Source organism: Bos indicus x Bos taurus, chromosome 22, assembly GCF_003369695.1.
Source record: "Bos indicus x Bos taurus breed Angus x Brahman F1 hybrid chromosome 22, Bos_hybrid_MaternalHap_v2.0, whole genome shotgun sequence".
In the NCBI taxonomy this organism is placed as follows: Eukaryota; Metazoa; Chordata; class Mammalia; order Artiodactyla; family Bovidae; genus Bos; species Bos indicus x Bos taurus.
This window is the reverse complement of record NC_040097.1, coordinates 9633094-9646636: the sequence shown is the minus strand read 5'-3', so window position 1 is coordinate 9646636 and position 13543 is coordinate 9633094. Positions and strand designations below refer to the sequence as shown.

Below are 13543 nucleotides of genomic sequence, written 5' to 3'. Positions count from 1 at the left end.
ATACACAGCAGGCTTCAGTGACTGACCAGGTGTGTACGGTGCCTTTAATGTTTCCGTTGTGTTTCCTTTGTTACTTCAGGTACTGTAAGGATCGCCACACAGTGGACTTGAACATTATGATGAGTGCTGTGTAATAATTTTTCTTATCTACTGTGTTTGCTTTTTAAATTATATGTAAAAGGCATTATAGATTTTTCAAATCTATAATTTTATATTTCCGTTTCTATATTATAAACTTCTCTGTGAGTGGTTCTGGCAAGATCACTGGGAAGGGGACTTGCCTGGCAGTCCGGTGGTTAGGACTCCATGCTTCGACTGCAAGAGTCATGAGTTAAATCCCTGGTCAGGCTGGGAGGCTAAGATCTCACAAGCCACACACTGAAGCCAAAAAAATTTTTTTAATTAAAAGAACAAAAGGAGCACTGGGGAGATATCTGGTTAGTCTGGGTTGAGGAATGTGCCCTCCTTGAACCTACTTGGGGCTAGAAGGAAGACTCAGAGTGAACAAACCTAAATCCCCAGACCACCCCTGGGGCCTGGAGGTGGAGTTGACCCAACCAGTGCCACAGAAATTAATCAGACTGATGGCAGAAGGAGAGAGAGATGCTCCCAGAGAAAAAGGACTAACGAATAAATGGTGTCTAAGTGGCATCTCCAAATGCCTTTGTTTTCCAGATAGCCCCACTGTTAATAATTCCTTTAATTAGAAGTTGGTTTGATTTAGTAAGTATTTGTTAAGATAGACAAGTAGGACCAGATTTAAGTGCTATAATGAGAGAGGAAAGAATGACAATGAGAATGTAGAAAAGGAAGTATTCCATATGGTTTCAAAGAGGAACCAACCTTTGAACTAAGCTGAAAGAACAAGTGCATTTTCAGCATTTGAGGTCAGGGAAAGATCTTCCAGGGCAAGAGAACAGTGTAAGCAAAGGCCGTGGGTGTGAGCTTTGTTCCAGGCCAGGTGTCCTGGTATGGGAAGAACGTGCAGCTGAATTGCCAAGATGGAATGTGTTGACTGGCCACATTTGTTTCTGAACCTGCAGCGCTTTAATTTACCCCCATAGAACTTCTACTTTGTCCTGAAAGCCCCAGGCCTTCAGGAGGTATATCAAGAGGTATAAAAACCCACAGTGTCTTCTGGGATATGTGTGTTCTTGAAGTTAGGAGTGCTAGGTGGTGGTGCAGAATGGACACAAATTAAGATGATACCCACCTTATAGACCCCTTTTGGCAGTGTCTCTTGACCAAGACTTCTCTAAGGACCAGCAGTATTAGCATTATATCAGAATGTTAGAAATTGTTAGGAATTATGGTTCCTGGGCCCCACCCCAGACCAACTGCAAAAACCATACTTGATGTTGTTTTGTTTGTCTGCTTGTTTGTTTGGTCAGCTTTGTTACCCTGTATTTGACATACAATAAAATTACCAAGTTTAAGTATACAATTTGAGAGTTTTATAACCACCCCTGTAATCATAGTGTAGAGCTTTTCTAATCACCTCAGAAAGCTGCTTGTTTGTATTTTAAGTAAATCCTCTCACCCACCCCCTTATTCCTGAAAACCACTGATCTGCTTTCTATCACTTTAGAAATTCCTTTTCTAGAATTTCACACAAATGAAACCATGTAATGTGTAGTTTTTTCATGTCTGACTTATTTCTCTTAGCATAATGTTTTTGAGGTTTGTCTATGTTGTATGTTTCAGAGGATTATTCCTTTTTGTTGGAGAATAGTATTCCATTATACAGATGTACCATAACTTGTCTTTCCACTCAGCAGTTGAGAGCCATTTGGGGTCTTTGCAAATTTTGGCAGTTATGAATAAAGCTGCAATAAGCATTCACATGCAAGTCTTTACATGGATATATGCTTTTATGGAATTGCTGAGTCACATGGTAAATATTTGTTTCACAGGTTGCCAAAATGTTTTTTAAGATGTCTGCACCACTGTGCATTCCCCCAGCAGTGTTCACGAGTTCCAGCTGCTGTGCATCCACATCAGCACTTAGTACCAGGTCTTTAGTGTTAGCCATCCTAGAGTGAATATCTCATTCTGGTTTTATTTTACATCTACCTAATGTCTAATGATGGTGAGCATCTTTTCCTGTGATTGCTTTTCATCCATATGTTTTCTTTAGTGAAGTACCCCTTTTGCCCTATTTTAAATTCGGTCATTCGGCTTCTTAATATATTGAGTTGTAAGAATTCTTAAAAAAAGATTCATTGATTGATTCATGGCTGTGCTGGGTCTTCATTGCTGCACACAGCCCTTCTGCTGTTGCGGAGGCCACTTTCTGGTTGTGGTGCCCTGGCTTCTCATCGCAGTGGTTCCTCTCATTGCGGAGCACTGGCTCTGGATCACTGGCTCGGTAGTTGTGGCCCATGGGCTTAGTCGCAACTTGTGGGATTCCCTGACCAGGGATTGAACCTGTGTCCCCTGCATTGGCAAGTGAATTTTTTACCACTGAGCCACCAAGGAATCCCCTGAGTTGTAAGAATTCTTTATGTACTCTGAGAACAAATCCTTTACCAGGCAAATGATTTGTAAATATTAATCCCAGAATGTGGCTGTGAGGCTTGTCTCTTCATTTTATTAGTAATACATTTTATTAGTAATACCTTAAAAAGCAAAAGTTTTAAATTTTGACAAGTCCAGTTTGTCATTTTTTTCCATCTTGTAATTCACTCTGTTTATGTCCTACTTAAAAAAAAAAAGTTTGCATAATCAATAAGATTTTCTCTTATTTAACTTCTAGGCAAGTACTGTTCAGTAGAAATATTATGTGAGCCACAAACAATTTAAAATATTTTAGCAGCCAAATTAAAAGAAAACAGGTGAACTTTAATTTTAATAGGGTATTTTAACCGACTATATCTGAAATATTACATTCCAACATCTAAGTGATATAACAATTTAATAATGAGATATTTTACATTTGGAGGATATTCAGTCTTTAAAATTCAACATATATTTTACACTTACAGCACCTATGAATTTATACAAGCCACAGTTCAGGTGCCCAGTAGTGACATGTGACTAGTGGCTCCTAAACTGAACCATACAATTCTAGTCTCCTAGTTTAGATCTTACATTTAGATCTGTGATCCATTTTGAATTAATTACAAGATAGAGAAGATTAGAGCTTTTCGTATGGCTGTCCAGTTACTTCAGCACCATTTTCCTATTCCACTGCCTGGACACTTGGAATGAGGATCAGTCACCCATGTATGTTTGGGTCTATGTCTGGTCTCTTTTGTTCCACTGACCTATGCCTGTCTCTCAGTTAATGCTGTGTTGTCTTGATTACAATAGCTTTATATAGTAAATCTTTCAATGAGATAGTTTAAAGCCCTCCAAATTTTTTATTCTTTTTCTTAATTATTTTGTCTGTGCATTTCTGTATACATTTTACAACCAGCTTATCAACTTCTACCAAAAAAACCTGCTGAGCTTTTTTATTGGGATTACATAAGTTGAATCTATAGATAAGTTCGGGGAGTAGTTGACATCTTAATAGTGAGCCTTTTGGGACAGTCTCAGCCTATTGAAAGTGATGCTGTTGGCTAGGAATGCCTGGGGTACTCATCTTTGCCCGTACTGTTAATACTTGTGGTGAGCCTTCACAAAACATTTACCCTGGCAGAGCCAACGCCATAGCTGGACCAGCCCTTCTGGTTCTTATTATGATTGCAGGATGCACCTTGAGCAACAACCATCTGGGAACTTTGAAAAATCAAGGTTTATTACTCACAGGTCCTGAGGGGCAGGCCCAGAGCTGCACAGTGAGTTCACAGGGGAAAGTCCATTCATGCGCATGTACTGACCTGGAGTTGCCTTTACTGGGATGACGGTGCTTGTGGTGCCCAGGGTTTTTCGGGTTTACTCATTACTGGTATACCTCAGACAGAAGAGTATCTTCCCTGGTGGCTCAGACAGTAAAGAGTGTGCAATGCGGGAGACCTGGGTTCAATCCCTGGGTTGGGAAGATCCTCTGGAGAAGAAAACAACAACGCACTCCAGTATTCTTGCCTGGAAAATCCCATGGACAGAGGAGCCTGGCAGGCTACCATCCATGGTGTCACAAAGAATCAGACACGCCTGAGCGACTAACACATACACACAAACAAAAGAGTAGGAATTTGGGCACAAGAATGTAAAAATGGGGTCACTCAGGCAGTTTTCATTTGTTCTAGGGGTGGTTACACAGGTGTGACAACCATCTGGGAACTTTGTAAGTGTAAAAATTCTGGGAAGTGTAAAAATTCATCAAGCTGCAGCATTGAAATGAGCACTTTAAATTATAATTGTTATATATCTTTCTAAACAAAGGGCTCAGACACCGCCCTTTACCACTTCTCACTTCTCCAGTTCTCTACCGCTCACTACTCTCGTCTTGGTCACCAGAGTGTTTCCATACATTTGACTATTACTCTTGACCTCCTGGCAGCGCTGAACACTGGTAATCACATCTTCCTTTATGAAACTCCCTTCTTGGACCTAGAAATGATTTTCCCTCTTGGTGGCCCTGAGTCTGGCTCCTCTTTAGTCTCCTTCATGGCTTCCCATCTTTCATCAACTTATATCCTAAAGCTATTTGTATTACACGAATAGAACTTATTGGTGATTTGGTTCTGCTGCATGTAGGGTCAATTCAGTTACTCAGTCTCGTGTCTGACTCTTTGCAACCCTGTAGCCTGCAGCATGCGAGGCTTCCCTGTCTATCACCAGCTTCTGGAGCTTGCGAAAACTCACATCCATCAAATCGGTGATTACATCCAACAATCTTGTCCTTAGTCGTCCCCTTCTCCTCCTGCCTTCAGTCTTTTCCAGCATCAGGGTCTTTTCCAAGGAGTCAGTTCTTCCCATCAGGTGGCCAAAATATTGGAGCCTCAGCTTCAGCATCAGTCCTCCCAATGAATATTCAGGACTGATTTCCTTTAGGATGGACTGGTTTGATCTATCAAACCAAAGGATGGTTTAATCTATCTACCAAAGGACGCAGGGTACCTACCCAACATAGCAACACAGAAATCCACAGACAGCCCCTTATAAGGCTATGGAGCAGTGGTTATTATGTGGTAACCTAGGACTAGACTAACTCAGGAATGTCAGCCTCAGCTGTGTGTGGTCCCTGTGTGATGCATGAAGGACATGAAGTCTTATGAAGACATACAACCTGTCACATGGAATGAGAGCGCATGATTAGTATTGGATTATTCAATGTAGATGGTCTTTGCTTCAGAAGTTAAGTGAGAAGTCAGAGACTGATGTGTGCCTGAGAGCCTCCTCTTCCATATCTGCTTGCCTACCTCTCACCTCCTTCCAGGCTTTGCTCGCATCTCAGCTTCTCACTGAGGTGCTCCTGTATGCTATATAACATCTCTTCCCTCACCACTCCAGATCCCACATTCCCTGCTCTACTTTTTTCCTATGGCCCTTATTGCCTTCCAGTACAGCAGCATAATTTACTGATTCATTATGTTGGTCATTTACAGTTTGTTTACTCTACCAGACTGTAATTTCCACAAGGGTAGGGATATTGTTTATCCACTGATTTATCTCTCATGCCTGGCACATAATAATTACTTGTTGAATTACCTGAATAACTGGTTCAGCTAAGTGGTTTAACATCAAAACAAGCAAAGCAAAGCCTGAGGCTTGTAAGAGTGACATCAACCCCCATGAAGACACCTGCCTCACCAAGGCGGTGCTTTCTCCAGCTCCACGCTGTCCTCTGGAGGGCTGTATTTGATGGTGGAGATCATCGCTGGGCTTCATGACCCAGGGTTAGCCAGGAGTCACCTTGATACTGCCTGCAGCCGACTTGGCTACTTACCCCTTATCATAGGTCTCGTTAGCTGACCAACATGCACTGTAAGAATATGATCTGTGCAGTTGCCAGCCTGAGTATATTCACGGAGACAGATGGGAATATTCTATGTTAGGAAGGAGAGATGTTTGTCAGTCGTAGTTGGACTGACATCCCTGGTGATCAGGATCCTCTTGTTTTTGTTCTGAATTGTTAGCCATCAATTGGTTTGTAGGTTTGGAAAATAATAAAATTGGAACTCAGGCGATGTGAAGATTGTCTATTTCTGTGTCCCTCAGTACATATGTATGGCTCTGACCTCACCTCCTCTCCCTTTTCAGGGTGAAAAGGCTGATAGCTTTTACATTATAGAGTCTGGTGAAGTGAGCATCTTGATCAAAAGCAAGGTGAGTTTATGTGTGATGATGTGGGTTGTTCCAGGGGAGATCCAGATGCCAGGTATATGCACAGAATGTAACTGTGTTTACTTTAATAGTGTGAAGTGTATTTCATGTGCCAGAATCATAATTGTTACGTGAGATATGTGACTGACAGAGACCAGGGTTTAAGCCCTTTCATTGATAAATATTTAGTATATATATATCTTTTTTGTTGCTTTTACCTCTGTTGTGTAATTAAGGATATGAGAAGTAGTGACCTATAAATCAATAAGAAAAAGGGTAAGTACCCTAATAGAAAATTGGAAGATTATTGAATATATAACAAAGAATACATTGTGAGTGTTGGTTATGAAAAAGCTTCCTTTTTAGCATGCTAGGAAGGGAGTCTCTAGGGCAGTTATTATTGTGGCCATTTAATGGATAGGGAGACCCAGAAAACACAATGACCTATAGGTGGAAAGAGTGACTCTTACAATAAATTCATCATCATTAGATATTGTTTCAGTTTTTTTTTTCCTTTCAGCACTTTCTTTTTTTTGTTTTGTTTTGTTTTTAAATTTTATTTTATTTTTAAACTTTACAATATTGTATTAGTTTTGCCAAATATCGAAATGAATCCGCCACAGGTATACCTGTGTTCCCCATCCTGAACCCTCCTCCCTCCCCATACCCTCCCTCTGGGTCGTCCCAGTGCACCAGCCCCAAGCATCCAGTATCGTGCATCGAACCTGGACTGGCGACTCGTTTCATACATGATATTATACATGTTTCAATGCCATTCTCCCAAATTTCCCCACCCTCTCCCTCTCCCACAGAGTCCATAAGACTGATCTATATATCAGTGTCTCTTTTGCTGTCTTGTACACAGGGTTATTGTTACCATCCTTCTAAATTCCATATATATGCGTTAGTATACTGTATTGGTGTTTTTCTTTCTGGCTTACTTCACTCTGTATAATAGGTTCCAGTTTCATCCACCTCATTAGAATTGACTCAAATGTATTCTTTTTAATGGCTGAGCAATACTCCATTGTGTATATGTACCACAGCTTTCTTATCCATTCATCTGCTGATGGACATCTAGGTTGCTTCCATGTCCTGGCTATTACAAACAGTGCTGCGATGAACATTGGGGTACACGTGTCTCTTTCCCTTCTGGTTTCCTCAGTGTGTATGCCCAGCAGTGGGATTGCTGGATCAAAATACTGACTTACTATATGGTACTAAATCAACTTAGTGTGAAACCTTTTACAGAATATTTTTTGTAAAAGTTAAGTGTGGAGAAAGAGCACTTCCCCAGTAACTCAGTGGTAAAGAATCTGCTGGCCACTGCAAGAGATGCGGGTTGGATCCCTGGATCAGGAAGATCCCCTGGAGAAGGAAATGGCAACCCAGTCCAATATTCTTGCCTGAAAAATCCTGTAGACAGAGGAGCTTGGCAGGCTGCAGTCCATGGGGTCGCAGAGAGTTGGACACGACTGAGCAACTAAACAGCAACAATGGAGAAAGAAAAATAAGATTACTGCCATAAGATGGCTTGATTCCTAATTAAAATTTTTTACTTATAGTTTTTGGACTACTGATATATGTTCGTACATTTCTCGTATTTATTGACACCTATTGATCACAGCATAGTATTGTGTTTGTAGGTCCAACAGCATTGTGGCACTGGATTGGGAAAGAAGGGGAGCTTGTCAGAGATTCGGTCTTGTTCTCTGCCCAGACCTACCGAATCAGAATCTGCATTATATCAAAACCTACAGGGGGCTGGTGTTCACAATACAGTGGGATAAGTGCTCCTCTAGAGAAAGGACTAGGCGGACATGAGCATGTCTGCAGTCCCAGAGAATACGACAGACACTGGAGAGCATTGGCTCGGAAGGGGTAGATCAGCTTCAGAGCAAACAGGTCAGGGCAGAAGTGTGGAAGGAGGGAAAATCAAACCATGTAAGTGAGCGTGGTGCTTTTATTTATTTTGCTAAATTAACCTTCAAAAAATTATTTATCTGCCCCTGCCATAAAGTGGCTCTTACAGGTTGAAACTAATTCTTACTAATAAGTATTTTTTTCATTTAAACAAGTTATTGCTTAGCTTAGCAGATAGATTTGTTAAAAAAAAAAAAAAACTAGATAGTAAGTAAAATATAGTACATTATTCTCAGTAATTCAAAAAGCACAAAATATAACCTGTTTGATTTCTTAAACTATTGTTTTAAAATTCAAACTACTATAAAAAGTTTTTAGTTACTTAACTCTTCTAAACAAATGTAGTGGGACCACTGGTTTAAGATGCAGACAGCACATAAACATGAAATTGGTCTCTGTAATGTATTGTCTGAGTCCTGCTGGGCCTTAAGTCAAAAAGAAGTAGCTCTGAATTGTGACTCTAACCAAGAGAAGCATTGGCATTATTTAGGAAGAATTAGCAAAAGACCTTTTCTTTTTCCTTGTGTCTCAGAAGTCAGCATCTACCAAATGGATTGCATTCATATATATATTTAAATGTACATATAACATATTAAATATTCCATACATTTACTATATGTTAAAGTATATTAACATAATATATGTTGGTTTATATACTGTATTACATTAATATGTAAATTAGTATATAATATATACTACAATAATATTTATCTATATACACACACACCTCACCTCTTGGTAAAAGCCAGCTCCTTTGGTTAAACCAGGCCCCTGGGAGTAGCCCATGCAGTTTACACAGTGTAGTCAGTCTCTGCAACACGAATCTCTAGGTAATTATGCTAAGTGTACTGAGAAGGGACCACAAGGATGTGCAACTGGACGTGCCTACTTGTGATTCTGGAATCAGGTGTGTTCTCTACCTGTTCTAGACTAAAGTCAACAAGGATGGTGAGAACCAGGAGGTCGAGATTGCGCGCTGCCACAAGGGGCAGTACTTTGGAGAGCTTGCACTGGTCACCAACAAACCCAGAGCTGCTTCGGCTTATGCAGTGGGAAATGTGAAATGCTTAGGTAAGAAAGATGCTTTGTGCGTTATTTATTTATTTTTTCCTAACATGCACTATTTTTTCCCCATCAACACGCCTTGACTTTCTCACATCTAGGCTTGCACAGTTTGTGTGACCAACCAGAAATGGGTGAATGTGTTCTTTTAGCAAACATTCGTGAACACTGACAATAGCCTGTGAATAAGACAGGCATAGAAGCCCCCAGCCTATGTGGAAAGAGCAGAGATGCGGACTGGTATCCAGGGCTGTTCGGGGACAGAGAGGATGGGTGCTGCTACGCTCCACAAAGTCTCAGTAGCAGGGCTGTGTCCACATAATACCCCATCTTTTTCAAATGTCCAGTATCCAGTGGTCTGATTCCTCGGACAGGAATGGACATATTTAAGAAAGGTTTACATGAGGGAAGCGACTTTGCCTTGCTAGTGTGGAGAACTCATTCTCTCCCTCACCTCTTTCTAACAATACAGTTATGGATGTGCAAGCATTCGAGAGGCTGCTGGGGCCCTGCATGGACATCATGAAGAGGAACATCTCACACTATGAGGAACAGCTGGTGAAGATGTTTGGCTCCAGCATGGATCTGATCGATCCTGGGCAGTAGGTGTGCCACACCCCAGAGCCTTCTCAGTGTGACACCAGAAACTTCCGGTCAGCCACAGAACACAAACAGAAGACATAACAGAACCGTTCATGCCGTTGCCACCGCCGCTGCCATTGCCATGGCCGTGGGCACTTAGAAAACCTGAAAGTCAGCACTAAAGGATGGGAGAGGTTCAACCCACACCTCCACTTTGCTTCTGAAAGTCCATTGTTAGACCACTCGTCACGATCACTCCAACCCAGTCTTCACATCTTTGGTTCCAAATGGCATGTCTCTCCAACAATTTAAGTGCCTGATACAAAGTCCAAAGTGTAAACATCTTCCTTTCCTCTCTTGCTGCTACTATGGCTTTTGAAAGTTACCACAGGTTGGCACAAACCTGTGGTGTAACTGTAGACACCTTCCTCCAACCTCTCTTAAGGAGGGACATGTTGTAGCCTTCCGTCTCCTCATCTGTCTTTGGAGAAAGTCCACATTTGTTCACAATTGTAGCCTTTTTGATTGTACCGTTTAAAGTGGTGGCAGATGTGATGGAGGTCTGTGGGCCTGTGGCACTGCACTGTCTGCTGACAGTGGCACACAACAGCTGTCCCCCAGTTCTCAGTGATGCTTAGGGAGAGGTCCTGCCCAGGGCCCAGCAGGTCAGCACCCCAGAGCTCACTGATCAGTCATCAGAATCCACGTTAGAGCAGAAAACTGGCGTTTGGCACATTCTTCAGGTAGCAGAGAGCCAGGGAAGGTTTTCTGGGTTGAGGGGTGTGTTTTCTTTTGTTTTAGTACATTTCTTTTCGTTTTGTTTAATCTCTGTGCAGTATGCATGAGTGGATTGCTGTCTATCTATAAGGAGCCAGGGTCTGGGACTGCCATTGCTGTGTCTGACCTAAATATGTTCCTGGGCCACTCCTGCCTGTCTCGTTTCCAGTCGTTTCTACCAGCTGATGGCACTGTGCTGGCAGAGCCCTTCCCTTCTACTCCAGAGTGGTTATGTAGCTTTGCTGTTGAACCATCAGTTTTTAAACTCTTTAAAGAAAAAGCAGCTATCTTTATGGAAAAAAAAAATTTTTTTCCCTCTATTTAGAGAATTCCCCTTGCACATACTCCTTTATATCAGTTTGTCAGCTGACTCAAGCATTTATCCTAAAGATCAACTCTTTTTGTTAGTTTTAAAAAAGTTGATATCGTGTACAATTTCGTAGAATTACGGCAAAGACCTTTCTAATTAAGATGTTGGGATATTTGGGGTTCCAGTTGTTAATCCCACAGGAAAGTAACTTAGCTTTTTTTAACCTTTTGATTATATCAGGTAGAGTTCTGATGAATTATCATAATTAACTAGATATATTTCAGAATGAAATTTTTTTCTTCAGAATGACCTAGAATCAGATGTTACAAGAGATCCTAGGAGCAGTGTGACATTTACCTAAAGATAAATTTGGATGTCATAGCCATGTTTATATTAAATCAAGAGGCCCTTTCTGATATGAATTTTTTAAACTTGTATATCCCAGTGAATCCCTGGGAGATTAACATGCTGGGGCTCAAGTCATCCCTGTTGTAGACAGCGATGGAGCCCATGCAGTCACCATTGCCCTCTTAAACCAGGCTGTCTGCTTTTGCCGCAGACAGTATAGTTGAGAGATCTTTAGAGCGGCGGCTCATCATTGCCTTGCTCGGTTCTCCCTTTTCCTTGTTCTCCATGAAGTGGAAGCAGAAAGACTCTCAGTCGGCAGTCTGTGTTGCAGCTCTCAGAATTGGGAAAGGTTGTAACTAATACTCCAAAACCGGCAGCTAGCACCGGGAAAGCCTGTGTGGTTTTTCCCCATGATTTTCCAAGGTTCTTCTTTTGTATGGCATTGCTTTATTATCACATAAATTAAGAAAGCAGACATTGCACTTTAGCAGACAAGAGCCATGCCTGTCTCTCACGCAGGTAACAGGTACATTGGGCTTCAGGAGTGACGCAGAGATCTTGCCCCCAGACTGTGTAAGGACTCTGTGAACACGTGCCCCCTTACACCCCCCACCCTATCCCCGTGCCAGCATTAGTTAGGGCCAGCTGTGAATTCTGAGCCAGTCACTCCTGCAGGCTGCTAGGGATAGGACTTCTCGTCCTGCCCTCTTTCACATCCCAGTTCAGTCTTCCCCTTCATAGGAGCTCTGTGACACCCCCAGCATACTGACGGTTTCTGTTTTACAAAGTAGAGTTCATCAGGTTTAAGTCTTCCTGCTCTAACTGCAGATGGACATATGGATCATCAGTCCAGACCCTCACTGCCTTTAGGGCCCCTTGAGGGTCTGGCTTGAGGAAGGGAGTCAAGGGACCATTGTGAGTGAAAAGGACACAGCTGTTACCAAGGCACCAGGAGCCTGACAGTGTTCCAGTTTTTCCTTACAGCACGGGGAGTCGAAGGCAGCAGATCAAGTTTGACTCTGGACTCTGCTGTCCACACCATGTTGTGCAAGCCCTGTGCTGAGAGCTGAGCCTCACGGGGAGGAGCATCTATTGGGAAGAGATCTTTGTGATCATTGTTTTATATCGTTCTCTTCTAGGATGGGTTAGAGCTTCATGCCCTCCGTTCTGGCTTTGCTATTGATTTTGCATGGTGGAGGTTGTTCCTGAGAGCCTTGAGGTCTAATCTGCAGTATTATTTTTCCCACTGGCCCCACTTTATCACACCCCTCACCCTCTTCTTTTGGTTGTATTCTCTGAAGGAAGGTTTCATCTTCCCTGTCCTCTTAATCCTTCATCCTTATATATTAATGTGTTATGTATGATTGCATAGATTCTCAGTAATCCAGGTAGAGCTTTTCTTTGAATGGTTTAATGAGTGAATTCAGCAGCAAAGTGTCAAGAGATGATTCTCCAGCCAGGAGAGGTACTGTTCATCCTCTTACTGCCCAGATTCTCTAGTCACAATGGTCAGTGAGGTGCCACTGGCGCCCAGCAGCCCCTGGACACACAGCATCTCCATGTCCTGTCATAGTGTACAAACAATCCTCTCATTTATGGAAATTAAAAGAGCATTTTTGCACAGAGCAAAAGGAAAAAGACCCATGAATGTCATCTTTTATATTTTATTTTCAGTTGGCCAATGTTGGAATTTTTGTTCTTGACATGCACTTGTAAACCAATCTCGCCAAGATACAAGTTGTTTTGGCTTTTCACTACAATTACCTCTTGTTGCTCCTGTCTTGACTGCTGACGTTGCTCAATGATTCTAATGTCTATTTTATGGGAAGCAGCCTTCCCATGGGTTTCCTTTTACATACTGCAGGGCTATCTTTATACTTCAAGGAAAAAAAAAAAAGGAGAAAACTGTCACCAAACTCATGGGGGATTTGCAGAAAACCATTTAGGCCACCTTGAGTGAAAGGTAGATTCCTCATTGTTTTCCTGAGCTCATTGTAGTAAAAGAAATCTAATTCAGCATTATTGTGCTACCTCAAAGGTAAAAATGTTGTAAGGTCTTTTTGGTCCTGAGTTCTACACGTAGTGTTTGAAATGTCTTTCAATTGGAATTATTTTTAAATCATGGGGGAGGATCTTGTTTTACCTGTTTTACACTTGTATTTTAATCTCTGAAGAATAAGTGATTAGAAAGTAATCAATTCTTGCTCTGTAGTATTGAACATATACTTAAAATCATTGTTTGCCATAAAGAAGGTTGGGTTTTTTAAAAGGAAACTCTAGGGCTCGGCTTTGCTCTTGGTTAATAAAGGCTGACAAATCACGTCTGAA

At 41.6% G+C, this 13543-nt stretch overlaps 1 protein-coding gene across 1 annotated transcript in view; it reads left to right on the top strand.

Annotated features, from left to right (window-relative positions):
* The window catches only part of PRKAR2A (protein kinase cAMP-dependent type II regulatory subunit alpha), a 73658-nt gene extending 60115 nt beyond the window's left edge, over positions 1–13543 (top strand). Inside the window, exons 9-11 of the mRNA XM_027523459.1 lie at positions 6151–6216; positions 9066–9207; positions 9671–13543. Coding sequence (XP_027379260.1) covers positions 6151–6216; positions 9066–9207; positions 9671–9804 — 342 coding nt within the window. The 3' untranslated portion in view covers positions 9805–13543. The remainder of the gene's footprint in view (positions 1–6150; positions 6217–9065; positions 9208–9670) is intronic.